The sequence below is a fragment of the Orycteropus afer genome, unplaced genomic scaffold (genome assembly GCF_000298275.1).
Source record: "Orycteropus afer afer isolate SDZICR_OR568_19922 unplaced genomic scaffold, OryAfe1.0 scaffold00126, whole genome shotgun sequence".
Lineage (NCBI taxonomy): Eukaryota > Metazoa > Chordata > Mammalia > Tubulidentata > Orycteropodidae > Orycteropus > Orycteropus afer.
The window spans coordinates 6,240,624-6,267,525 of NW_006921713.1; the positions used below are offsets into that span (position 1 = coordinate 6,240,624).

The 26,902-nt window shown below is 39.0% G+C and overlaps 1 protein-coding gene across 1 annotated transcript; it reads left to right on the plus strand.

Annotated features, from left to right (window-relative positions):
* The first annotated feature begins 1,406 nt into the window (after window positions 1-1,406).
* Window positions 1,407-26,184, plus strand: ART4 (ADP-ribosyltransferase 4 (inactive) (Dombrock blood group)). Its single transcript, XM_007944464.1, has 3 exons — window positions 1,407-1,589; window positions 6,848-7,553; window positions 26,093-26,184. Exons 1-3 carry the CDS (start codon window positions 1,407-1,409, stop codon window positions 26,182-26,184), a joined length of 981 nt encoding a protein of 326 aa, XP_007942655.1.
* The last annotated feature ends 718 nt before the right edge of the window (window positions 26,185-26,902 follow it).

Below are 26,902 nucleotides of genomic sequence, written 5' to 3' on the forward strand. Positions count from 1 at the left end.
ATTAAGAAAATGATAGAGCCAGGAATTAAACCAAGGTTCTGTCTCTCAAGGATCCATGTTCTGTTCACTAGTAAATCTGCTTCTGAGATAATGTAGTCTATAGATTCACCCCATATTATTCTATTGTATGGTGGTATCTATATTATGGGATAGTATGCAACCACACACACACACACAAAAAAAAAACATTTTCAGTAAGTATTAAATTACATTAGTGTTGAATCACATATGTTTTGTTTTATATATTTGCAGCACAATAAAAAATTATTTAAAAAATTATATGGAGACATATTTATATCATAATGTTAAGGGAAAAACAGCGTGCAAAACTACTTATTATTTTAGTTTTGAAGTATCTTTTTCACCAACTTCTAAATCTAAAAAACAATTTTCTCCAGTGGGTTACCTGTAATGTTGTTTGCTCCTTTACACTTGCCCAGATACTCTGAACTTCTGTTAATGACACAGAATGGCTTTGATCATCACGAAAGTCAGATTAAAAATATTTTAGGATGCTGAAAAAGCACTATCAAAATTACCAAAGCAGGATTTAGTTTCCTTTAACAGTTAAATAATGAATCAGGAAGAGTAAATAGGAAAGATTTACAAGAAAAACCATTATCCAGGGACTGGGATTTGAGGAAGGAAGTTGAACTAGAAAGGGAAGTGTCTGCAAATGTTTAACATACCACTTGTTGCTGGGTTGACTTAGCAGCCTGGATGCTACTTTTTATTTTCATCAGCTATATATAAGTTGTTATGATTGATGATAGACTAAAATAACGTAGATAGAAGATCTGATGTCTTGAGAAGAGAAAATGGGGAAAAGCTGTGACCCAGTGGATCACAGCCTCTGGAGAGTTTCAGTGGTGCCTGACGAACAGCAGTGACAGCAGCCCAAAAGGGTGTGCTGCTCCAGGACAGGACCTATCAGCACCACCAGATGGACCTGACATTGGCCCACCTTGAGAGAGCATCCTCCTGGCCCTGCTCATGCCAATCTTATCACTCACAGTGAAAGCCTGGGGCTCAAGATAATGTCGCTGGGCCCAAAACACTGCGTAGGGTGTGCTTTTTCCTGTCATGCTGGGAAAGAGAAGGCTGAGCTGCAGAGTATGACCCTCAACCAGCTTTGGAATTCCCCGAACTCCGGCCAGATCAGGGATGGTTTCTTGAATTTAGAAATGAACTCAAGATTACTTTAGAAAGCCTTATTTGGTGTACTTGTCTGGCTGTTTTGCAGAGATCTCAACTTTGCAAATAATTTGGGACTGATTTCTTACCTCAGAAAAGCTGCCGGCTGTTGATAGTCCACAGAAGTCTCAACACAGGTCCAAGCAAAGAAGGCCGCCGCTGAGTCACTCAAAAGAAACCCAAAAAGGAGAACTCTGAGAACTTACTTCAGGATGAGGCTGCAAGGGCGAAACAGAAGTACTTTTAGCACAAGCAAATGCTGTCCATTGACCAGCAGAAGCAGGACTTCTCCCTCGACTACTGCAGATCCTGGAAGGAGAATTGGTCTGCTGAGAGCACAGCTGCTGCTCCTACTGCTACTCTCCAGCCAGCAGAAACCCACCTGGAGTTCTCAGGTAGGTGACAATCAGGGAGCTGATCTCTTTAGGAGCGACCCTTATAGACAACCCCAGCCTTAGGCACTTAGGGTATAATTTCATTCTGACATTTTATCAAATAATGCCAGAGAAAGGTGTTGAAAACAATGTTTTAAAATTGTGGAAGTCTTTACAGTTTGTAAATGTGGCACTCTGGAAGCTAGCAGCATTTTTATTTCTTGATTGTCTCTAAAAATTAAGTGTAACACTGCTTTCATAGGACAAATAACACAAAATAAAGCACGTTTATTTGGCTTTGGAGTCCCGGAATGGTGCAGTTAATGTGTTAAGCTGCTAACCAAAAGGTAGGATGTTCAAGTCCACGCAGCAGCACCTCAGAAGACAAGCCTAGTGATCTACTCTGACACACACGGGATTGTCATGGAGTCAACTCCACAGTAACTGGTATATATATTTGACTTCATACTGCATCATACAGATTAACTCAAGTTACAAGAAGTATTATCACTGAAAGTCTTTGTGGTAGTTCTGTTTGTGTGTCAACTTGGCTGGGCCTGGTTGAGTGGCTGGGCAGCTGGTGGTAGTTATTCCCCATGATGAGCCTGGCAATCAACTTCATGGTGGAATCTACTGGGAGCAGCTGAGTAGCTGCCTTTGGGATGTGGTCTGCTTCCTGTATTTAAGAAGCCTTGGGAATGGTCTCTAGCCTATGGCATGCTTGAATCCTGCATGTAGCCGTGTCGTTGCTCAGCAGGCTGCTATGCTCTGCTGACCTTGGGACTTAACAATGGACTTAAGTTAATGGCCTGCCATGTGGTTTGGTAACATCGGGACTGTGCCTTTTTACTTGTCAACCTTGGAGCTTCTCAACCTCAGTAGCCAGCAGCTGCTGAGTGAAGAAACACCTCTAGCTCCAGTGGGCCGGGAGCAGGAGGCAGAGCTGGACCCCAAGGTTGAAGGGCTTTCACCCGGCCCCTAGAGCTTAGCACTTTGAACTTGGACTTAAAACCTCCAAATTGTAAGAATAAACTCCTGTTTGTTAAGGCCATCCTATTTGTGGTATATTCCTGTCAGAGCAGAACTAGGTAACCAGAACAGTCCTATAAAATGAAAAATAACCTAGTGTGAAGAGTTAGCAAGGTACATACTTAAGATCTAGTAATATGCTAGCAAAGGAGTTCTGATGGCATAGTGGGTAAGGCATTTGGCTGCTACCCAGAAGGATGGCAGTTCAAATCCACCAGCTGCTCTGTAGGAGGAAGATGAGGCATTCTATATCCCTAAAGATTTACAGCCTTGGAAACTCAATGGGGGTCACTATGAGGTGGAATTAACTCAATGGGAGTGGGTTTAATATACCAGCAGAGTTTCAGAGTTCTTCATTGTAAGTAAAGTTTGACAGAATATGCTATCATTGGTTTTATTTTGTTTTGGTTTTAACAGATTATACAGACCTATTTAAAACCCTGCTGTAAAAAGTTATTGGCTAAGATCATTCATTATTGTGCTTTAGGTGCAAATTTACAGAACACAATTTGTTTTACATTCAACATTTCATGTACATTTGGTTTCACTCCCCAATTACCATCCGCAACCCTAACCCACTGCAGTGTAGTAAATTACATAGTGTGGCTTTTCAGGCCATAAGTAAACTCCATGGTGGAATTTGCCATGAACAACTGAGTAGCTCCTGAATGTTAACATTATCCACCTAGCATATTTCTGTTGAGAATGACAGGAAGCAATCTTCTGGGAAGTTCTCTCTCTCAGGTGTATAGAATTCTGATGTGGGGATTGATTAGTTTGGCCACTCTGCCAGGCTCAGAAGGAGCCCTCCTAGAGGCAGAAGGAATCTCTCACTGCCAGCTGAGACACGAGAGACAAGCATTGCTGAGAAAGACACCAAGAGACACCCGCTACTGGGAGAGAGCCTGAGAGAGACTGTCTGCTGAGAGACGGTGGGCTGAGAGAGACTAAGCATGTTCTTGAACTTGCATTGTAGCCTGTTGCCTCCCTAATAAACGCCATAATCTGTGAGTTTTGCATGGCCACTTCAATGAATTACCGAACTCAGAATAGAGGTGATCGATGCTGCGGGAGGAACGATTGGTGTCAAGGTTGGTGAAAAGGCTGGAGGGAGGTGGCATGTCTGGCCTCGCAGGGATAGCCTTTGGGCTACTGATGGTGATTCTGTCTTCCTCTTGTGGAGTTAGAGGAGGTCAGAAGATGCAGTCTCCTTGCCCACTTGGCACCCTCTCCCTTCCCAGTAACCCACCCCCTCCCTGTGCCCTTCTTAGTTATGCACTCTTGTGTGTCCTACTTTTCCTCCATGTGAATGTTGCCCCTCTGGTGCCCCATGGCTGACTGCTCCAAGGGATGTACCTCCATAGAGCAAGTGGGTGCATCACCCTGGGTTGAGTGTTCTGCATGTAAGTCTTATTTACTATTGGGCTGAGAGCCAGCCCTTGGGAGTGAGTTCTATCCCAGGCCCGAAATGTATCCCAGGGCCAGTCTTGGGGGTCCTGGACTCCATCCGACCAGTAATTCTGGTCATTGTGTTTTTGGATTTTGTTTCATGTTTTCCCTCTCATTCTATCCAGGATCTCCAGGTTTGATCCTTTCCCGAGTGGTTGGCATTGCTAGCTGGATACCATCTAGTTCTTCTGGTCTCAAGGTCCATCATGTCCTGCTTCCAAATGCTCTTGATTTTCTTCACTATTCTTCGCCTCAGACGAGAGGAGACCATTAGCCGCAGCTTAGATGGTCGCTCAAAAGCTTTTAAGACCCCAGTCACTATTCACCAAAATAGACTGTGGAACAAGATTTTTATGTATTTTGTTGTGGGTCATTTAAATAGACTTTTACTATATATTGAAGGAGCCCTAGTGGTAAAATGGTTAAAGGATTCAGCTGCTAACAAAAGCACTTCTTTCTGTTCAAAAGAAGTGGTGGTGGTTCAAAACTACTGGCGCTCTGCAGGAGAAAGATGAAGTCTTCTTCCAAAAGGATGTACAGTCTTCAGAAGACTATGGAGCAATTCTGTTCTGCCCTATAGGGTCACTACAAGTCAGAATCAACTTGATGGCAGTGGAGTTTTTTTTATTATATCTTGTTGTGTTTAGGGGATTTGTTTATTGTCTGTCCAATGTAAAGTTAGCCTCATAAAAACAGGAACTTATGCTTTCTCACTCACCTCTACATCCTTAGCACCTAAAACAACCATTTGCAGTCAAGTTAGTTCCAACTCATAGTGACTCCATGTGTATCAGAGTAGAACTATGCTCCATAGAGTTTTCAATGGCTGTGATCTTTTGCAAATATATTGCCAGGCCCTTCTAAGTGGATTAGAACTGCCAATCTTTTGGTTAGTAACTGAGTGCTTAACCATCTGTACCCCCCAGGGACTCCTACCTAAAACATAGGAAGTGTTTAATAAATATTTATTGAGGAAAGGATTACATAATCTATCAATAATGATCATCATAATGACATTCCACTCTTGGTTTTTCCTGACTAACCACATTCCCAGAGGAAAAAGAGCCCAGAAGCATAACAGGGAAAAAACAAAACCAGCCTAACCATAAAAATGTGTTCCAGATTACTCATAATCAAATGACTTATCACAAATAACATAGTAAAAATACCATGGTATGCTTTCTGTGTTCCTGTTCCAACATCCTTGACATTGACTGATAGGGTTCTCACTCTCTTTTTTTTTTGGGGGGGGGGGTGCTTTAATGAACAGAAGTTTATTTTCTCACAGGTTAGAAGTCTGAATTCAGGGTGCTGGCTCCAAGGGAAGGCTCTCTCTCTTTGTTGGCTCTGGGGAAAGGCCTTGGTTCCGTGGTTCCTTGGTTCCTTGATTATCTTCATGTGTCATGGTGTCTGTTTGCCCCCATATCTGTCTGCTCCTCTGTCCTGATCTGCTCTTTTTATTTTTTAAAGAGTTGTCTCTCTTAATCTATCCTTTACTGGATGCTATTTTGGAAACATCACTTCTGTGCCAAGAAACATCTTGGGTATTTGAGTAATACAAATTTGGATCTAAATGATAAATGGATGATACTCAGTGAACTTCTGTTCAAATTTCTAAATTCAAATTAATATGCACAAGGTCTCAGTAAGTAATATCCAATTAGCTGCTCACTAGAGAAGAATGCCATTTTCCCACTCCTGATTCTCAAGAGGAGGAACTCTTCTAGACACACTGCTGGCCACTCTGCTCCCAAGAAGGTGGATACACTGACTTTTTTAATTGGTGACTCTGGGAAGAGCAACCAGGTGTGCTGACTTTGGCTCTTTTTCTCCTCCTGGGAGTGAGCCTGATGCAAGGGCATGAGATCTCTGTTCCTCCATGACAAGGATCCTACCGGGTCAGGCCCCAGTCCAGCCTTGCCTGTGACTGAGGCACGCTTGTCTCGTTCTGGGAGCTACAGTTAAGAAGACCACTTGCTGTCAGACCTAAAGCTATGTCCCCCAACTTTATCTCAGTAATAAAGATGACATTTTAGCCTTCATAGCTACTCTTTTCTGTCTCTCTCTTTCTCTCCCTCCTTCCCTCCCTCCAACATTTTCAGAATCTGAGCAGGAAGGGGGTTCTTATTTATTGGGGGCCCCTGGGAGATCCCAGTACTGCTCATCATTTAAATACTTTATTCTTAAATAAAGCTCAAAGATTGAATATAGATTTTAGGCATTCATAAAAGAAATGTTCCAGTGTATCCACTCACAGATTATTGTTATTGCAAGATTGTGTATGTAATGGTATTTACCTCTGTTGCCTTTAATTCTTGTGCCTTCCTTTGCTTTGATTACTTTGTGCATAGATAGACATGCAAACTGAACAGGGGTGGGATAGTGAATGGGACTACAAAAAAAAAGCAAAACAGATATTCCTTATAACACCCATGAAAGAATATGAAGAGGGAAGAAGATAGAGGAAATGAGAAGTACAAGTAAATTATAAAGTTACTACGTTTTTCTCCAAAGGATTCAAAATGTGAAAATACCGAGATTTGAAGTGATACAAAAAGGCTTACTTCTTCTCTGAGATGAATTTTTTCAGCTCTCAGTAGTATTCATCAAAATTAATTCCATCTCTACCAGAAATCACTGATACAGGAAGTATTGGTGAAGTCTAATGATTATAACTGAAACTTACTTCAGCAAATACTGATTGTGAGGAGAAGACTTGGCCTCATAAAGTACAGCATATCTGCCACCACACTCACCATCTAATTTGAAAATTTTAAATCAAGCTTTTTCTTTTCTTACAGGTTGAAACTAAAATTGACTTTGACTTGGCCCCAGATTCCTTTGATGATCAGTACCAAGGCTGCAGCAAGCAGGTCATGGAAGAGCTAAATCAAGGAGATTATTTCACAAAAGAACTAGAAAGCCATAGGAATTACTCTAGGGCCTGGCACAAAGCTCACTTAACCTGGCTGAACCAAGCAAAAGCTCTCCCCAAGAACATGACTACTGCACATGCTGTGGCCATTTTGGTCTATACTTTGAACAACAATGTTAGCTCTGACTTCACTAAAGCCATGGCCAGTGTTGGCAGATCTCCACAACAGTACAATTCATTCTCTTTCAAATATCTACACTACTACCTGACCTCAGCAACTCAGCTGCTGAGGAAAGAAATCATCAAGAAGAATGGCACTCTGTGTTATAAGGTGTATCACGGGGCAAAGGATGTCCACTTTAAAGCCCACCTAGGTGACATCATTCGATTTGGCCAGTTCCTGTCCACCTCCTTCCTAAAAGAAGAGGTACAGAAATTTGGGAACCAAACAGTATTTAGCCTATTTACCTGCCTGGGGGCACCTGTAGAAGACATCTCCCTCAAAAAGGAGATCCTGATCCCACCCTATGAGTTGTTTGAAGTTGTAAATATAAGCTACCACCCAAGAGGAAATTGGTTGCAATTGCAGTCAACTGGAAATCTAAGCACATATAACTGCCAGCTGCTAAAAGGTATTTCTGCTCTAAATTTGAACCAACTCTTGTCAGGATCACAGACCACTACTCTTGTATAAAAATTGTATTCTGAGAGCATTTTTGTGGAAAAAAGGCCAAAAACATGTAAATTAACCTTTAGTGATGGCAGAACTGACAGATTAGCAAAAACTCACTTCATTTCTTCGTGTCCTTCTCTTCTTTTTTCTCAGCTACTGCCAGGAAAATGTGTTTTTGCAATGGCACTGTGTGTGGGAAATCGTAGTCAGAGATAGTAAGCCTCTACTGGGAAAAACAAACAAATATAATTTTATACCTTCTCCCTCAAACTTATATTTTTGTCATGAACATCATATGGCTAAAGACTAAAGTGGGAAGGAAGATTGATTCATTCATTTTATATTTCATTGTCTTTCCTGTTCCAAGAACTGTAATAAGAGTTCCTGGGAAGATAGAATGAATAATACAAACTCACTATCCCAGGAGAATTTTTAGTCTAATGAGAAATGGAAATATGAATACATGTCTACACTCAAAAGTCATGAGTTTAAGATGTTTAAGCAACAAACTATGGCTTCTTAGTACCAGGAGCTGCTCACTTTCTCTGGGGAAAGCAAGGAAGGCTTCCCAATGGAGCATCATAGGGCTTGAAGTGGGAACAGTGGTTTTCCATGAAAGGAGAGGAAAGTCATTTCAAGCAGAAAACGGCATATGCTAAATCATAGGGATTTCAAACTGCCTAGTTTCTCCTGGGATCCTCTGAAATTCTGGGCAGCTGGAGTGTAGGACGTGTGGGAGATACGGAGAGGATAAGAGTGGAAAGAGGTCAGGGGAATGAATAGGAGCTCTAGGGTGTAATGCCTAAGGCATTAGACTGCTATCCAGAAGGCTGGTGGTTCAAACTCACCAGCCACTCCTCAGAAGAAAGATTGGGCAATCTATTTCCCTTCCGACTCGACAGCAGTGAGTGAGTGAGGAGAGTTGCAATAGGGCTAGATTGTAAAGGATCTTGAATTCCATGTTGCAGGCTTTAAACTTTCATCCTGTAGATCATGAGAAGTCATCAGAAGTTTATAAGGAAAGGAATAGAACATCGATTAGATCATATTTTAGAAAGAATTCCTATGGCATAATGAAAAATGAACCAAACTAGGAGAAATTGAATTCCCTGCCATTGAGTCAATTTTGACTCACAGTGACCCTATAGGACAGAGTGGAACTGCCACCATAAGGCTATAAATCTTTACAGAAACAGATAGCTTCATCTTTCTCCCACAATATGGCTAATGGGTTTGAACCACTGATCCTTTGATTAGCAGCCCAATGCATTAACCACAGCACCACTGGCTGTTCAAACTCACCAGCTATTCCACAGGAGAAGATGAGGCAGTCTTCTTCTGTAAAGATTTACAGCCTTGGAAACACTATGGGCCAGTTCTTCTCTGTCCTGCAGGGCTGCTATGAGTCAGAATCCACTCAATAGCAGTGTTTTTTGCTTGTTTGTTTTGGTTTTTTTTTTTTTTTTTTTTTTTAGGAGAAATTAGAGCTCTCTGAAAATAAAACTACTGATAAGCTCTCTTTTTAGAAAATCATGTGATGGATTTGATCTTTACACTTATATGCTGCCACCTACTGGCATTTTACAGAATGGTAGTTTTATAGTGATTGGTGCCCTGTTTGATTCAGAAGGAAGACGATTGTCCTTATCTATATATATGCATTCATTCACACCATTAACTGTTCTGGTAGCATAGTGGCTAAAGCACTTGACTGCTAACCAGAAGGCTGGCGGTTCAAACCCACCAGCCACTCCTCGGAAGGAAGGTTGGGCAATCCTACTTCCGTAGTGATACTGCCTCGGAAACCCAAGGAGGGGTCCCTATGAGTAGGGGCCGACTCGACGGCACATAACAACAACACCATTAACTGCAGAAGTAAGCACCTTTTTCTTTTTCTCATTCTTCCCAGAGCCCGGCTACAGGGTCTACCTTTGAAATATCCCTGGCTCTGTCTCCACTATATCATTATTGCAGCTGCTTATAATTCTGGCTTAGCATTTCTCAACATTTCAGGGCTACAGTGTTGCAAAGGTACTCAAATTGACATCCACACTGAGGTCAAGGGTCTACTTATCCTGGTCTATCTGTAAATACAGACCCAGGGAGAGGTCAGCTATCAAACATTCATCTCCTCTCTCCACTCTTTGCAGCCTTGTAGCAGTGGGAATAAATATCTGGCCCACAGACCTGAGTGATTAGTGTTGGTACAGGATGAAAGATTACAGCAGAATATGAAGAAAACAGTAAGATGTGTATTATGAATAAAAAACTGATAGCAAGTTTCTAGGATTCTTTGGAAATACACCAGGCTTGGAAACTATTCTTCATTCATCATAACTGTTCTACTAGGTTAATAAACATAAGAAAATATATGAAGTGAAAAATCTTAGAACATCTATAGCAGGAGTGGGAAATTGAGGGAGGGAAGTTTACAAGAGAAATTATTAACCATGTTTTTCCACTATTTAAGTGTCAAAAATATCTTGGAATTTTTTTCCCCAACAACTAGTGATTTTTTTCTTTCCTGTGATGAAATTATATAATTTTAACTCAATTTTGAGTTACGGTTTAAGACCAATATCTAGCTAGGGAAGCTATGCATATTACTTGATTCTGGAAGTTTGCTTGGTCTTGGTTAGACAGTTGAAATCACAAAACACACTTAAAAGAACCAATACCCTTGTATTGCTCTGTAATTTCTTGTTGGGCAGGAACTTCACTATATAATATTTAAGAGCATGGCATGCAATTCAGGCAGTTTGACCCCACATCCAACCTGCCTAGATTCAAATCCAACTCATACCATTTATTAACTATGCATTCTTGATCAAGTTACTTAATGTCTCTAAGTTTCTTTACTTACATAGAAGCATCATAATAGAGCTACATAGGATTATTGAAGGTTAAATAAAGTAATACATTATTTACACATTCCCTTCTATATAATAAATGTTAAATAAGTGTTTGTTATTATTAGTTGCCATCAAGTCAATTCCAACTCATGATTACCTATGTGTGCAGAGTAACACTTCACAGGGTTTTCAAGGCTGTGACCTTTTGCAAGCAGATCACCAGTGTATCTTCCAAGGCATCTCTTGGTGGGTTTGAACAGCCAACCTTTGGCTAGCAGTTGAGGGTATAACTGTTTATGCCACCCAGAAACTCTTAAATAAGTGTTAACTATTATTACTGGGAGCTCTGGTAGCATAGTGCCTAAAGCACTTGACTGCTGACCAGAAGGCTGGCAGTTCAAACCCACCAGCCACTCCTCGGAAGGAAGATGGGGCAATCTACTTCCGTAGTGATACTGCCTCGGAAACCCAAGGAGGGGTCGCTATGAGTCGGGTCCGACTCAATGGCACATAACAACAACAACAACATTATTACTGACTTTAGTCCCCTGGCACATACAGGTGTTCAATTACAGGTAGTCTGTTCCAACAATTCCATTTTAAGTTGATTCTGGCATAAGTCAAATACTTTTTTTTAGTTTTCATTATTATTGCCTTTTGTTATCAGTACCTTTATAAATTCTGACTTTATTTGTCTTTGGGAGTTAGAAGCATCACATATTAACCAACAGGTATACTGTAATACATGCATAAAAATATGCTTATCATAAAAGATTTACTTTGGGGATGAAGTTTTGTCAGTTGTAGTAATAACTCCATTTGCGGAAGGCTCTGGATCATCTGAATTATCCTTGGGAATGAGGATGGAGTTTCTAATCAGAAAACTAATAAGAGTTATCTGTATGATCCTTTTCTTTTTTTTCTTCATATGTTACACAATAACATCTCACTGCTTCCCAAATCTGCCTACTGACTTTTGCAATTTTTTCCATATCCCCTTCATGCATTTTCCTCTAACTTCCTCCCATGAAGATACAATGTTCCAGATAAACAGTTTTAAATACAGTTTCTTGTAACTCAAATACATGGTAAATCAGGGACTGCCTATATATGTTTGTTGAGTAAGTGAATGAATGAATAAATGAAGCTCTTTTACACCTCTGAGTAATCTGGGCCTTGAGCTAGATGACAATATAATTCAATAAACTAAGAACAGTTCCAATATTTGAACACCTAGAAAGAAATTCAGGAGTTTTTCCAGAAAGTTCTACTCTTAGCCAAGAGTAAAGAAGCTTAGCCACAATATAAATGATCTAGAATGTGGTCACTTGTGATATGAGTTATCAAAGTTAAAAATTTTCCTAGAAATTCACCAATTAGCAGTTTGTATATCCTTGAGAAACCTTGTAAATTGAGGAATAAAAATATCAATACTCTTAAAAAAGACCAAACCCATTGCCCTCAGTCAGCTCCAACTCATGGCTAGCTATCCCATGTGTTATAGAGGAGAACTGCTCCACAGGGTTTTCTTGGCTGGAATATTTATGGAAGCAGATCACCTGGCCTTTCTTCTGTAATGCTACTGGATTGTAATGCAACCTTTAGCTTAGAGCTGATTGCAAACCATTTTGGACCACCCAGGGACCAGCAGTGCTCTCAGAGGTGATAGTTTCTATATAAATTAAAGTAAGGAGGGAAAGGACAGCACAGAGATATTGCATGAGCAGCCAAGAGTGGAATTAGAGCATCATCCCAGCTGCCACACCTAGGAGACTCTCCCTGGAAAAGTGGAGGAGCGAAAGGAACAAGTTCATCCACTACAATGATGTCTGTTTTTCTTTGACCCTGGGCTCTGGCTGAAGGTTGCAGAGAAGGCTGATCCATCCTCTGGTTCCACCTTACCTACCTAAGCCTCAACTGCCATTGGTTGTTAGTGCAGACACTTTAGTTGAGGCAAAAAGATTATACAGTCCTGTAATGAGTGAAGATCACTTTGATGACAAAAGTAAGTCTGACCCAAGCCATGGTATTTTCAATAGCCTCATATGCACATGAAAGCTGGACAATGTATTTGGAAAACTAAAGAAGAGTTGTTGACTTTGAATTGTGGGGTTCACAAAGAATACTGAAAATAGCATGGACTGCCAGAAGAATGAACAAATCTGTCCGGGAAGAAGTGCAGCCAGAATACTCACTAGAAGTGAGAATGGCCAGACTTCATCTTATGTTGTCAGAAGGGGCCAGTCCCTGCAGAAGGATTTCATACTTCTTAAAGTACAGGGTCAGTGAAATAGGGAAAGACCCTCAACAAGATGGATTAACACAGTGGCTACAACAATGGGCTCAAGCATAGCAGAGATTATGAGATTGACACAGGACCAGGCAGTATTTCATTCTGTTGTACCTAGGGTTGCTCTGAGTGGGAGCTGGCTGGACGGTACCTAACAACAACAACATTGAACACAGTCAATAGTCACCTGTCTCTACTGTTTAAAAGAAATGGTGATTAGCTTCAGAAATGCTTTCAACTATTCGCTGCAGAGGACCTCTGGTGGTGTAGTGCCTAAGGCATTTGATTGTTAACCAGAAGGCTGACAGGTCAAACCCACCAGCCACTCCTTAGGAGGAAGGTTGGGCAATCTACTTCTGTAGAGATACTGCCTCAGAAACCCAAGGAGGGGTCACTATGAGTCAGAAATGACTTTATGGCAGTGAGTTTGGGTTTTTTTGCTATTCACTGCAGTGGTTTTGTTTTTTCTTTTTAATCAATGAGTAAGTTGTGTCTGAAACTTTAGTCATTTTTCTGCTAATTGATAAATAATGTTCTACTTTCCACCATCCTGGAGAAGTATTGCACTGACCCATACGTGAATAATGAGAGGAAGGAGGTGGATGTCTTCCTTAGCAGGGAGTCCTTCACTGGGAGGGAATAAAATCAGACTCTCCCCAGACCTGAGAAGCTCTGGTAGCAAAGTGCCTAAGGCACTTGACTGCTAACCAGAAGGCTGGCAGTTCAAACCCACCAGCCACTCCTCGGAAGGAAGGTTGAGCAATCTACTTCTGTAGTGATACTGCCTCAGCAACCCAAGGAGGGGTCACTATGAGTCAGGGCACATAACAACAACCTCAGACCTGACTCTAGATAACTGCTATTGTCTGCTGTTTTCCTCTACCACTAACCTCAGCCTGGGGAACTCACAGATGATGTTCTGGAGCTCTGATCACTTTTCGTGAAACTTGAATCCTCTTAGGAGACGGTTTCTCCTCCTTTTAGCTTTTATTCACTAGCAGAGCCCAAGCTATTCCATGTCCTAGAAAGCCCCTATCAGCCAAGTGGCCTTATGCTTCCTCTCCTGACCCCTCTTAATCTGACAGATGTAATACTTGAAAGACAGGATGAAAACCTTTAAAATTGGCCATCAAGATCTATAATTGCCCCCAGTGACAAGACAGTAGATTAAAGAGCACAACTTCCCTAGTCCTTCAATTTATTTCAAATCGGTTCTGTTAACTTATAACCACAGTTCTCAAATTCAAAGAATTCTCAGGAATCTGTTGCCCTCAGAAAGCCAAGGGATCACATTAGGAACATAAATATTTAAGGGAGTAAATTTGCAGAAGAAACGTTTAAGTCATTTTAAACTAACAGCTTCCCCCTCTAATTATTCTTTCACCCCCTACATGACCTATAGTGGTTACCATAGAAACAGATGTTTTCATACCCACTGGAAAACTCAAAATATGTTAACAGAATGCTAATTAGCTCTTTGCCCTTAAATGTTGCTTCTTTCAGCAGAATAACCTGTGCCAAAAATCTGTAGATACACAAATACATGCTCTGTTCTATATCACTGAAATCACAAAAAAGAAGGGTTATTTGTTAAAACTGTTTCACATAATCAAAATTCCCAAGCATTTTTTTCTAGAAATATGTAGTCAAGTATTTGTATAAACATAGTTTTACAACATGAACCTTGCCAGTTACTGCCAGTAGCATTGGTGAGAGGCTTAATTTCTCTATGCCTTCTTTTCATGTAAAATGGGAATAATTTTTTAAAACTTACAAGACTTCAATGAGGTTAAAATGAATTAATGCATGTAAAGGCTCCAGAACAGTATCTGACACATGTAAACAAGGACATGTTAAAAAGAAAAAACTTATTAGCTACTATTACTATTATTTATTTTATTAACTTCCTGTTTCTTTTCTGTTTTACTTGGACTTCAATTGTTTATATTGTTATTGGTTGCCATTGAGTCAGTTCTGACTCATGGTATCTTCATGTGTGCAGAGTAGAACTGCTCCATAGGGTTTGCAAGCTGTGACCTTTCAGAAATAGATCACCAGGCCTTTCCACTGAGGCACCTCTGGGCAGACTTGCACCTTTAACTTTTCGGTTAGTAGCTGAGTGCATTAACCATTTGCACCACCCAGGGACGTAGCTATGTTGCCTTGTGTAAATGACTTAAGCTCTGAGCCTGTTTCTTCTTTTAGTTAGTGAAGGTAATACTTGCCTTGAGTAATATGCAATAGCACTTGATGTCCACCTTCTAGAACACAACTGAAAAACCCTAGGGAAGTACATGAAAGTACAATAATAGTTCAGTGACATAAATGGGTACTTCACTAGCACTAACCATTTTTTGAATGCCAACATTTTGCTAGGTATTATTCTAAAGCACCAACATTCCTTTCTACATTTTCACAGAAATAGGCTATAGATAGAATTTCGCTAAAATAATAGATTAATTAAATATTGTATGTCAATTTTAGGAGCTCTGTTAGCATAGTGGCTAAAGCACTTGACTGCTCACCAGAAGGCTGGCAGTTCAAACCCACCAGCCACTCCTCAGAAGGAAGGTTGGGCAATCCTACTTCCATAGTGATACTGCCTCTGAAACCCAAGGAGGGGTCGCTATGAGTCAGGGCTGACTCGACAGCACATAACAACAACAACAACAACATGTCAATTTTACCTTTCTCTTCTTTTTTTTTCAAAAGACTGAGTATCTCTGAGCAATCTGATATGATCCACAGATTCAGGGTCGTTGACTCTATACCCTATTATACACCAATAAAAATGATGCTTGTGTTGCAATTTACTTTACAAAGTGCTCTCACACACATTATCTGCTTAATTCTCACAATCACATTGTGAGTTACTGACCCTGCTATATTGGTGTGAGGAGCCTTGGTGGCATAGTGGGTAAGCACTCAGCTGCTAAATGGGAGGTCAGTGGTTTGAACTTACCAGCCACTCCATGGGAGAAGGATGTGGCAGTCTGCTTCCAGAAAGATTTACAGTTTGGGGGCAGTTCTACTCTGTCCTAAAGGGTCACTATGAATCAAAATTGACTCCATGGCAACAGGATTTTTTAATACTAATGTGGATACTGAGGTCCAGAAAGGTTAAGTGGTTTGTATAAGATTCATACAGTTTATAAATGGAAAGTAGGATCCTTTCCTTCTATGACAATTTTAGCTTTAGGATGGTTTCAGGAGATTCATTTGTCCATTCAATGAATGTTACTGAAAACTTACCATTAGTCTCAAGCATCTTTGACTGTGACTATTTACATTAAAACTCTGTTCCCATATTCATAAATATGCAAATACACATGCATGCATGCATCTATAACAATAATTATCCTTTTTATGTGCAATATAAAGTTAATATTTTCCCTTTTAACCTATTTTACTACATTACTAAACTATGATGGTCATGATCTACTAAATTGATGTTCAACAGTCACAAGTTTCAATTTGTCCCACTATGCAATATTCCAATACACCATACTATAATAAAGGAGGAGCCCTGGTGGCATAGTGCCTAAGGCATTTGACTGCTAACCAGAAGGCTGGTGGTTCAAACCCACCAGCCACTCCTTCGAAGGAAGAAGGTGCTCTCATGGCACAATGGTTAAGTGCTCATCTGCTAACTGAAAGGTCAGCAGCAATTCTAACCCACCAGTCTCTCTGTGGGAGAAAGATGTGGCTGTCTGTTTCTGTAAAAATTTACAGACTTAGAAACTCTATGGGGCAGTTCTATTCTGCCCTGTAGAATCGCTATGGGTCAGAACTGACTCAATAGCAACAGGTTTGGTTTCGGTTTTAAACAGGGTAAAGAGGGAATAAAAAGCTTTTAAAAGATAGTCTAGTAGGAAAATAGAGCCAAATACAAGAATAATATAACCTTAATAAAATGTTTTATCAACTGAATTAACTTAACTCATAGTTTTTTTTAATTTATACCCCTAAATAAAGATACTGCCTATATTTAAAAAGAAAGAAAGAAAGAATGTGAGGAAAAATGGTAACAGTCATTAAAAAGATAGAGAAAAGGTATCAAGAGAGGAAGGAAGAATTACTTGAACCTGAGATAATAAAATTAAAAAATAAGCCATTTTTTAGCATCCTGATTACTATGATGGGGGCTCAAGAATTAGCTTTTGAGGGGTATGATTATAATATAATAATGCCTATCTATATATTTACCTCTGTTATTTGATCATTATCATCATAGCAGCTATCATTCATTCAGTCAATAAGTAAATAATTTATTGAGAACCTACTATATGCCAGGCACTATTCTAATAGTTAAGCACTCAGCTACTAAGTGGAAGGTTATAAGTTCAAACCCACCCAATGGCCCCACAGGAGAAAAACGTGGCAATATGCTCCTGTAAAGATTATAATCTAGAAAACCCTATGAACCAGTTGTACTTTGTCATATGGAGTTGGTAGAGTCAGAATTGACTCGATGGCACACAAAAACAACAACACTCTAGATGTATGGAATACCACAGTGGACAAAATAGATGAAAATCTCTATCCCTGTGGAATTTACATTCTAGTAGAATGAGGCAGATGATAAACAAACTCAATAAGTAAATTATGTAGTATGTTAGTAGGTGGTAAGGAGCTCTGGTGGTACAGTGGTTAAGGCATTTGGCTGCTAATCAGGAAGTCAGTGGTTGGAGCCCACCAGCTGCTCTGCAGAAGAAAGATGAGGCAGTCTTCTTCCACAAAGATTTACAGCCATGGAAACCCCATGGGGTCACTGTGAGTTGGAATTGACTTGATGGCAGTGAGTTTTGTTTTGGTTTTGGTAATAGATGGCAGTTGACATGGAGTAAAATAGAGCAGAGGAATAGGGAATACCAGAGGAAGGGTTTGTAATGTTAAATTGGGTGATCAGGGAAAGCCCCACTGAGAAAGCCACATTTGAGCAAAAGTTGAAAGGAGATGAGAGAGCTAGCCACATGAATGTCTGAGGAAAGAGCATTCTGGGAAGAATATACAAAGGTCCTAAGTCAAGAACAAAAGCAAGGAGACCAATGTATGGGAATGAATGAAAGAAAAAGTAATAGAAAGTGAAGACAAAGATAAGGAGTTTGGCTTTTCCTCTTAGTCACAGGAGAAACCACTATATACTCGGTTCCACCTGCATAGTAGATTAAGTATGTTCCCTAAAAGTATTCTACAATTGTTTTGTTCAGCTCCTCTGCTCACAGTGTTCTCTCCACCTTGAATTGTCACTGACTATCCCATCCCCTTGAAATCTGTTGAAATCCTATTTTTCCATCTGTTCTAGTTACCTATGCTGCTCTGACAAGAATATACCACAAATGGGATGGCCTTAACAAACAGTTTATTCTCTTACAGTTTGGAGGCTTTAAGTCCAAGTGCGAAGTGCCAGGCTCTAGAGGCTGTGTGAAAGCCACTCGACTTTGGGCTTCAGCTTTGCCTCTTGCTCCCAGCCCACTGAAGCTAGAGGCATCTCTTCACTCAGGCAGCTATTGGCCGCTGAGGCTAACAAGCCCAAGGTTGACAAATAAAAAGGCACATTCCCAATGTTACCAAACCACATGGCAGGCCATTAATTCAAGTCCACTGTAAGTCCCAAGGTTGGCAGAGCATGGCAGGCTGCTGAACAATGACATGGCTACATGCAGGGTCCAAGCATGCAATGAACTAGAGACCATTCCCCAAGGCTTCTGCTTATATACAGGAAGCAGACCACATTCTCTAAGGCAGCTACTCAGCTGCTCACAGTAGTTTCCACCCTGGAGTTGATTACAGTTTTATCATAGGGAATACTACATCCAGCTGCCCAGCCACTCAACCAGGCCTAGCCAAGTTGACAAATAAACTGAACTGCCACACCATCCACACTCAGTTCAGATACACAGACCACATGTGCTTTTTCTGTCTTTCCCCATGCTCCTCCATGACGGGACCCTAGGATATATCAAAAGCAAAATGACCCACTTGCACAACAGTAGAATAACACTTCATTTAGCCCTTCTTTAACAATATATGGCAACATCAGACTCCCAGTAAGATAGCAAAATAGGCAGACAAGCTACCCAGACCCTCTTTAACAAAGAAAAGATAATTCAATTGATTTATCATAGATACATAAAATAATCCTGGAGCCTTGAGCTTTGAAAAGAATGATACAGAAGTAGATTAAACATCAACTAGTAGAAGAACCTGAATGAAAACAGTAAGGAGACAAATGGAGCAGCAGACTGTCAGCTATCCTGATGGCACAGACAACCTGAATATTTCCAACTGGTGTCAGGGTCTGAGAATTAACCTAAAAATCAGCCCTACTTACCAAGGATTACTGCTCCAGTGGCTGATGACTAAAAAGGGAAACAGCAAAGAAGGATACAAACTGAGCTGTGGACTTTCAGCTGTCCGTAGGGCTCAGCCATTTTGAATGTTTACAAGCACTTTACATTTTGGATATTTAAAGTGATAGTATTCTCATTTGGATCCCAGAAACTTAAGAATAGGCTCCACTTGCCAAAGACAGCACTGGCATACAGGAGGTTAATGAATGGACAGGAGACAGGTGGTGAGTGCATAAGTGCTGCCAACTAGTGAATGGAGGAGAATAGTATCCTGCTTACTAGATATATCCAAAGAAAACAAAAATAATGGGCAAGTCATTCCAACATAAAATCACCAATTAAATATAAACACAAAAATGTCACAGTGTCTTGGAGACAACAGACCACTGCAGTCCACACAAAGAAGCAAGGGGAAACAAGAGACTAGGATACAGACCGAGAACACATCCTGGAGGAAGCAGCAGCATTGGAACTCTCTGATAAGGATTTCAAAAGAATTATATTTAGATGTCTTCAATGGATTGAGACACAGATCAAGGAAAACACTGACAAAATGGAGGAAAACACAGAGAAAACTCTAGAACAATTCCAGAAGACAATATAAGAACAAAATGGCAAAATAAATGAAAAATTAGAAATGATACAAAATCTACAGATAGGGATCCATAAGATTAATACTAAATTGTCAGAAATAGATAACACCTTGAACAGACAAAAGAGTAGAACTGAATCAATGGAAGACAGAATTAGTGAGATTGAAGACAAATACTTCTTTGGAAAGAGATCAATCTGAAAAAAGATCAAAACAAAATGAAGCAAGCGTAAGGTTCATGTGGGATACCATCAAAAGGAATAACCTATGTGTAATTGGAATTTCAGAACATGAAGAGAAAAATAAAAGCACAGAGAAAATTGTTGAAGATTTGTTGGACTAGAATTTCCCTGATATGATGAAAGATAAGAATATATCCATTCAAGAAGTCCAATGAATCCCAAACAGGATAGACCCCCCAAAAGAAAATCACCAAGACATATAATCAGACTCACCAAAACCAAAGACAGAGAAAGAATCCTGAAAGTAGCACAAGAAAAACAAAAATTTACCTACAAAGGGCAACCAATAAGACTAAACTCTGAGTTCTCAGCAGAAACCATGCAAGTGAGAAGGCAATGAGATGATCTATATAAAACCATGAAAGACAAAATTTCCAACCAAGAATTATATACCCAGAAAAACTGTCCCTCAAATATTATGATGATGATGATGAAATTAGAATATTTCCAGATAAGCAGAAATAAAAGGGATTTGTTAAATACAGACCAACCTTACAAGAGACACTAAAGGGAGCCCCTTGGACAGAGAACCAACAACAGCAAACAACAATCAACCATCAACACATATGATGGCATAACCGAGAAACCAACCCAGTTATAGAAGTATACAAAGTAAATAAGCCTACAAGACCGTAAACAGGGAACCAAAGACATCAATTGACAAATGAGGACAACTACAAACCAAAAAAGAAAAAAATTATGTAGTTACAGAATTTCTAAATGATAAGGAAGTCAAGACAATTCCAACATAGAACAGACTGTCCTAAACTTGGGAAGAAAATTATAAATAACAGGGCAACCTCAAAGAAAAATGATAAACATACACATCACAATAAAAAAGACGACAAGCAAAAATATTTAGCAAACACTAAAACAATAGCAATGAAAGAAGTGATAACACGATTCATAAACAAAATGAGCTTGGCACAGAAAATTATATGGAACAAAGAAATCAGTAACACCACAAAAAACACAACAAAATGACAGCAACAAATTCATACTTGCTGATAATAACACCAAATATCAATGGATTAAATGCACCACTCAAGAGACGAAAAGTTGCAGACTGGATAAGAAAACATAATTCATCAATATGCTGCCTACAAGAACACACCTTAGAGACAGAAACAAAAAACGACTAAAAATCAAAGGCTGGAAAAAGATATATCAAGCAAATAAAAGAGCAGGAGTGGCAATATTAATTTCCGGTAAAACTGACCTTAAGGCAAAAACCACGATAAGAGAGAAGAAAGAACAATATATAATGATTAAAGGATTGATTGAATAAGAGGACATAACCAAAATAAATATCTATACACCCAATGAAATAACCCCAAACTACATAAATCAGACTTTAATAGAATTGAAAACACAAATAGACGACTCCACAATCATAGTAGGAGACTTTAATAAACCACTTTCAATAAAAGATAGAACTAGAAAGTAACTCAATAAAGATGCAGAAGAATTAAATAATGCAATCCACCAACTTGATCATATAGATATCTACAGAGCACTTCACCCAACAACAGCACAATATACATTCTTTTCCAGTGCACATGGAACATTCTCCAGGATAGACCATATGTTAGGCCACAAAGCAAGCCTTAATAAATTTAAAAACATTGAAATACTGCAAAGCATCTTCTTGTATCACAGTGCTATCAAATTAGAAATCAACAATAGGAAGATCAATGGAAAAAGAGCAAACACATAGAAACTGAATAACATCCTCCTTGAAAATGACTGAGTAATAGAAGAAATAAAAAATGAAATAAAAAAAAATTTCTTGAATCAAATGAGAATGAAACACAACATACCAAAATCTTTGGGACACAGCAAAAGCAGTGATCAGAGGCCAATTTATACCAATAAATGCACACATCTAAAAAAGAAGAAAGACCCTAAATCAACACCTTAAGCCAACATCTCCAACAATTAGAAAAAGAGCAGCAAAATAAGCCTACAGTCACCAGGAGAAAAGAAATAATAGAGATTCAAGGAGAAATCAATGAAACAAAATAGAAAGACAATAAAAAAAATCAACAAGATTAGAAGTTGATTTTTTGAAAAGGTTAATAAAATTGATAAACCACCGGCAAATTTAACAAAGGAAAAAGGAGAAAAAATACAAATAACACAAATAAGAAATGAATTGGGTGACGTCACAACAGAACCAAGTGAAATTAAAAAGATAATATCAGGATACTGTGAAGAACTATATGCCAACAAATTTGAAATCTAGAAGAAATGGACAGATTTCTAGAAACATAATACTTACCTAAACTAACACAGAATGAGGTGCAAAATTTGAACAGACCTATAACAAAAGAAGAAATTGAACAGGTCATAAAAAAACAATTACCAAAAAAAAGAGCCCTGGCACAGATGCTTTCATGCCAGAATTCTATCAAATGTTCAGAGAAGAACTGACACCAATCCTACTCAAACTATTCCAGAAAACAGAAAGGATGGAATCCTCCCTAACTCATTTTATGAAGCAAGCATAACCTTGACATCAAAACCAGCCAAAGCCATCACTCAAAAGGAAAACTACAGACCGCTATCCCTCAGGAATATAGATGCAAAAATCTTCAACAAAATCCTAGCCAATAGACTGCAACAACATATCAAAAAAATAACACATTATAACCCATTAGGTGTCACACAAGGATGATTCTACATTAGACGGATGGTTCTACATTAGAAAAACAATCAACGTCATCGACCACATAAATAAAACAAATGAAAAGAAACACATGGTCATAGCAATTGATGCAGAAAAGGCATTTAATAAAATCCAATGCCCATTCCTGATAAAAACTCTCAGCAAAATAGGAATAGAAGGGACATTCCTTAACATAATAAAGGGCATATATGCAAAACCAATAGCCAACATTATTCTCAACGGAGACTGAAACCATTGCCCTTGCAAACAGGAACCAAACAAGGATGCTCTCTATCACCACTTCTATAAAACACTGTATTAGAAGTCCTGGCCAGGGCAATAAGGCAAGAAAGGAAAATCAAAGGCAAAAAGTCAAACTATCCCTATTTGCTGATGACATGATCTTATACCTAGAAAACCTAAGAGACTCAGCAAAAAAAATCTACTGGAACTAACTGAGAGACTTAGCATAATGGCAGAACACAAGATCAACATCCAAAAATCAGTTGGATTCCTCTACACCAGCAAAAAGATTGTTGAAAAGGAAATAAGAAAATTGATACCATTTACTATAGCTACCAACAAAATAAAATACTTGGAAATAGTGCCTAAGGCACTTGACTGCTAATCAGAAGGCTGGTGGTTCAAACCCACCAGCCACTCCTCAGAAGGAAGGTTGGCCAATCTACTTCCGTAGTGATACCCCGTAGGAGGGGTTGCTATGAGTCGGGTCCGACTCAACAGAACATAGCAACAACAATAGGGAGACAAAAGACCTGTACAAAGAAAACTACAAACACTACTTCAAGAAACCATAAGAGATCTACATAGTGGAAGAACACACCATGCTCATGGAAAGGAAGATTGAACATTGTGAAAATGTCAATTCTACCCAAAGAAATCTATACTTTGAATGTAATTCCAATCCAGATCCCATCAACATTCTTCAAAGATATGGAAAAACCAATCACTAACTTTATATGGAAAGGAAAGAGACCTCAGATAAACAAAGCACTATTGAAGAACAACAAAGTAGGTCTCACACTCCTGGTTCTCAAAACCTACTATGCAGCCACAGTAGTCAAAACTGCCTGGTATTGGTTTAATGACAGATACATAGACCAATGGAATAGAATTGAGAACCCAGAAATAGATCCATTGACCTATGGTCAGCTGATCTTTGACAAAGGGCTTAAATCCATTACATAGGGAAGAGATGGTCTCTTTAACAAACAGTGCTGGCAAAACTAGATATCCAGAATAAAAGTGAAACAAGATTCGTACCTTACACCATACACAAAAACTAACTCCAGATGAATCAAAGACTTAAACATGAAACTTAAAACTATAAAGTTCCTCAAGGAAAAAATAGGGGCACATTTAGGGGACCTAATTTATGGAATAAATAGACTCTTAAGCATACCCAAAATGTTAAAACAAAAGATAAACTAGATGAATGGGACCTTCTAAAAATTAAAATTTTATGTGCTTCAAAACAATTCTCCAAAAGAAAAAAAAAGAAAACCTACAGATTGGAAAAATATTCAGCAATGACATATCTGACAAGGGACTTATCTCTAAAATTTATAGAAAACTCCAACACCTGAACAACAAAAAGACAGATAATCCAATTCAAAAATAGGCAGAAGACATGAATAGACACTTCACCAAAGAGGATGCTCAGGTGGCCAACAAACACATGAAGAATTGTTCATGATCATTAGCCATTAGACACATACAAATCAAAACAACAGTGAGATACCATCTTGCTCCAGCACTAGTAGCAAAGTTCAACAAGACAAATAATAACAAATGCTGGTGAGGATGTGGAGAGATTGGGACTCTCATATACTCCTGGTGGGACTGTAAAATGATACAATCACTGTGGAAAGAAGTATGGCAATTCCTTAAAAAGTTGAATTAGAAGTGTCATTTGACCCAGCAATCCCATTACTAGGTATATATCCTAAGAAGTGAGAGTCAAGACAAGAACAGATACATGCACACCCATGTTCATCTCAGTAGTATTTACAATAGCAAAAAGATGGAAACAACCTATGTGCCCATCAACAGAAGAATGGATAACCAAACTACAGCACATACACATAATGGAATATGCAACACTAAAGAATAATATAGAATCTGCAAAACACCACATAACATGGATGAACTTGGAGGACATTGTGCTGAGTGAAATAAGTCCATCACAGAAGGACAAATATTATATTAGGTCATTATTGTGAAAAGTTAAGGAAAGTTTTATATATGCAAGGAAACTTTCTTTGTTGGTTACCAGGGCTAGGAGGGGAGGGGAAGAAACACTGCAAAAATAATAAGAAGAAGAAGAATGGTGCAACTACTGTGAAAAAAAAGAATATATGGCAGCATCTTTAGGTTTTACAAATTTAGGACAGATTTCCTGAACCCATAGAAAATTTCACAAAAACATTTTAATAGAACTTCTCTAATAGCTCAGTTGAGGATAAATTGTAATAAGACAAGTAAGAAGAATTTAGGAGTCTATTTCAATAATCTAGATGAGAGATGAGGATGGTAACAGTGAAGGCAATGAGACTTGATGAGACTTAGGATAGACTGTGAAGGTTAGAGCCAATAGAACTTCCAGACATATTGGATGGGAAGAGTGAGAGGAAAGTAGTAGTGAAGTATAACTGCAAGATGTTTGGCTTGAGTAACTGAAAGGATGGAGTTGGCATGGAGCATATTTGAGCATAAAGAATAGAAGTTTGATGTTGGACATTTTAAGCCTGAGAGGTGAACTAGTCCTCCAAATAGAAATGTGGAGTGGGCAGTTGGACATATGAGTCTAGAGTTCAGAGAAGTGATCCAGGCTAGAGATATAAATTTGGAGTCAGTGGGATACGGATGGCATTTAATGTCATGGGACTGGATGAATAATTCAAGGAAGTGTGCAGATAAAGGAGAGATTTCTAAGGACCAAGCTTGGGGCATTCTAATTTTAAAAGGACAAAATGAGAAGGAATAGCAAAGAACCTTTAGAAGGAGTGGCAAGTAAGGGAGGAAAACAACAGAGATAATGCCCTAGAAGCACAGGGAAGAGTAAATATCAAGGAGAAGAACATGAACAATTATGGTAGCTGTGGCTGATAGCTTGAGAATAATGAGGACTTAGAATTAACATTCAGGTTCCAGGCAGTTCAGCATATGATTTTTTGACTATTTAGGTTAAATCCTGGTTCTCTCACATTGTGTGTCTGCACGTAAATATCTCTCCATGCCTCTCTCTCCTCATCTGCAAAACAGAGATAATAATAGTATTAGTCTCATAAGGTTATTATGAAGATTATATTGGTTAATACATATGCTACTGTATATGATATAGTAAGCTCTAGCCGCAAATGTTTTTAATCAGGAATTTCTAAGTTTAATAAGTGAATCAAAGGAGAAACGAGGTATTAAAAAAAAAAAAATCTCTACTACCTAAAATATCTAACTTTTTTTTTCATACTTCTTTTACAGCTTCCAGCAAGAAGTGTATCCCTGCTCATTTAGTTACTGCTTCTCTGTCCCTTTTGACCAGTGTCATCATCTTTTCCAAAAGCAGAGTATAGAGAAGCCCTGTGGTTTTTGCCTATCCTGCACCTATTTTGATTTATTCCTATCAGGGTACCCTAACTACCCAACTCTTGACTGATAGAGAGCTGGCTCAGCTCACTGCCTATGTATGGGTGGGCCAATACATAGCAAAGACCCAATCAGAGTCTGTGAGATACAATCCAGAGTACTTTATTAGAATTGAGGTTGGGGATGGGGTGGGCGCCCCTCCTTTGGGTGACTATTAATCTTAGAAGGCTAGCAGCTAACTTGTCACCAGAAGGAGAGACCTTACCTTTTTGAGAATGGAGCTAACACAATGAAGAAAGAGCTGTGAAAGGAAGAGAAATTAGTCCCTGTGACAGTGTATGATTCTGTAGACACAATTGTGCCTAAAATTGAATACCCTGGGCTTTTTCATTACGTAAGTCAATAAACTATTTTTTTGCGTAAATAATTTGAATTAAATCTTCTAAACAACCAAAAGAATTCTAATGAATTGAAGGATTTTTCTCTTATTTAGAACATTCTAAATAGAAATAAATCAAAGAAGCTTTAGTTAGAAAACAAAGGACAAATTCATCAAATGGACAAGCTTTGGGCCTCAGAGACATAATCAAGGTATGAATTTTCTTCAGTAATTTTTCTCAGCATTCAAGGCAAAATGGTGGTTTAAATGTGGTCTCAGGTGGGAGGAAACATGGAAACTTGAAAAATGAAAGGAAAAGTTAGAGA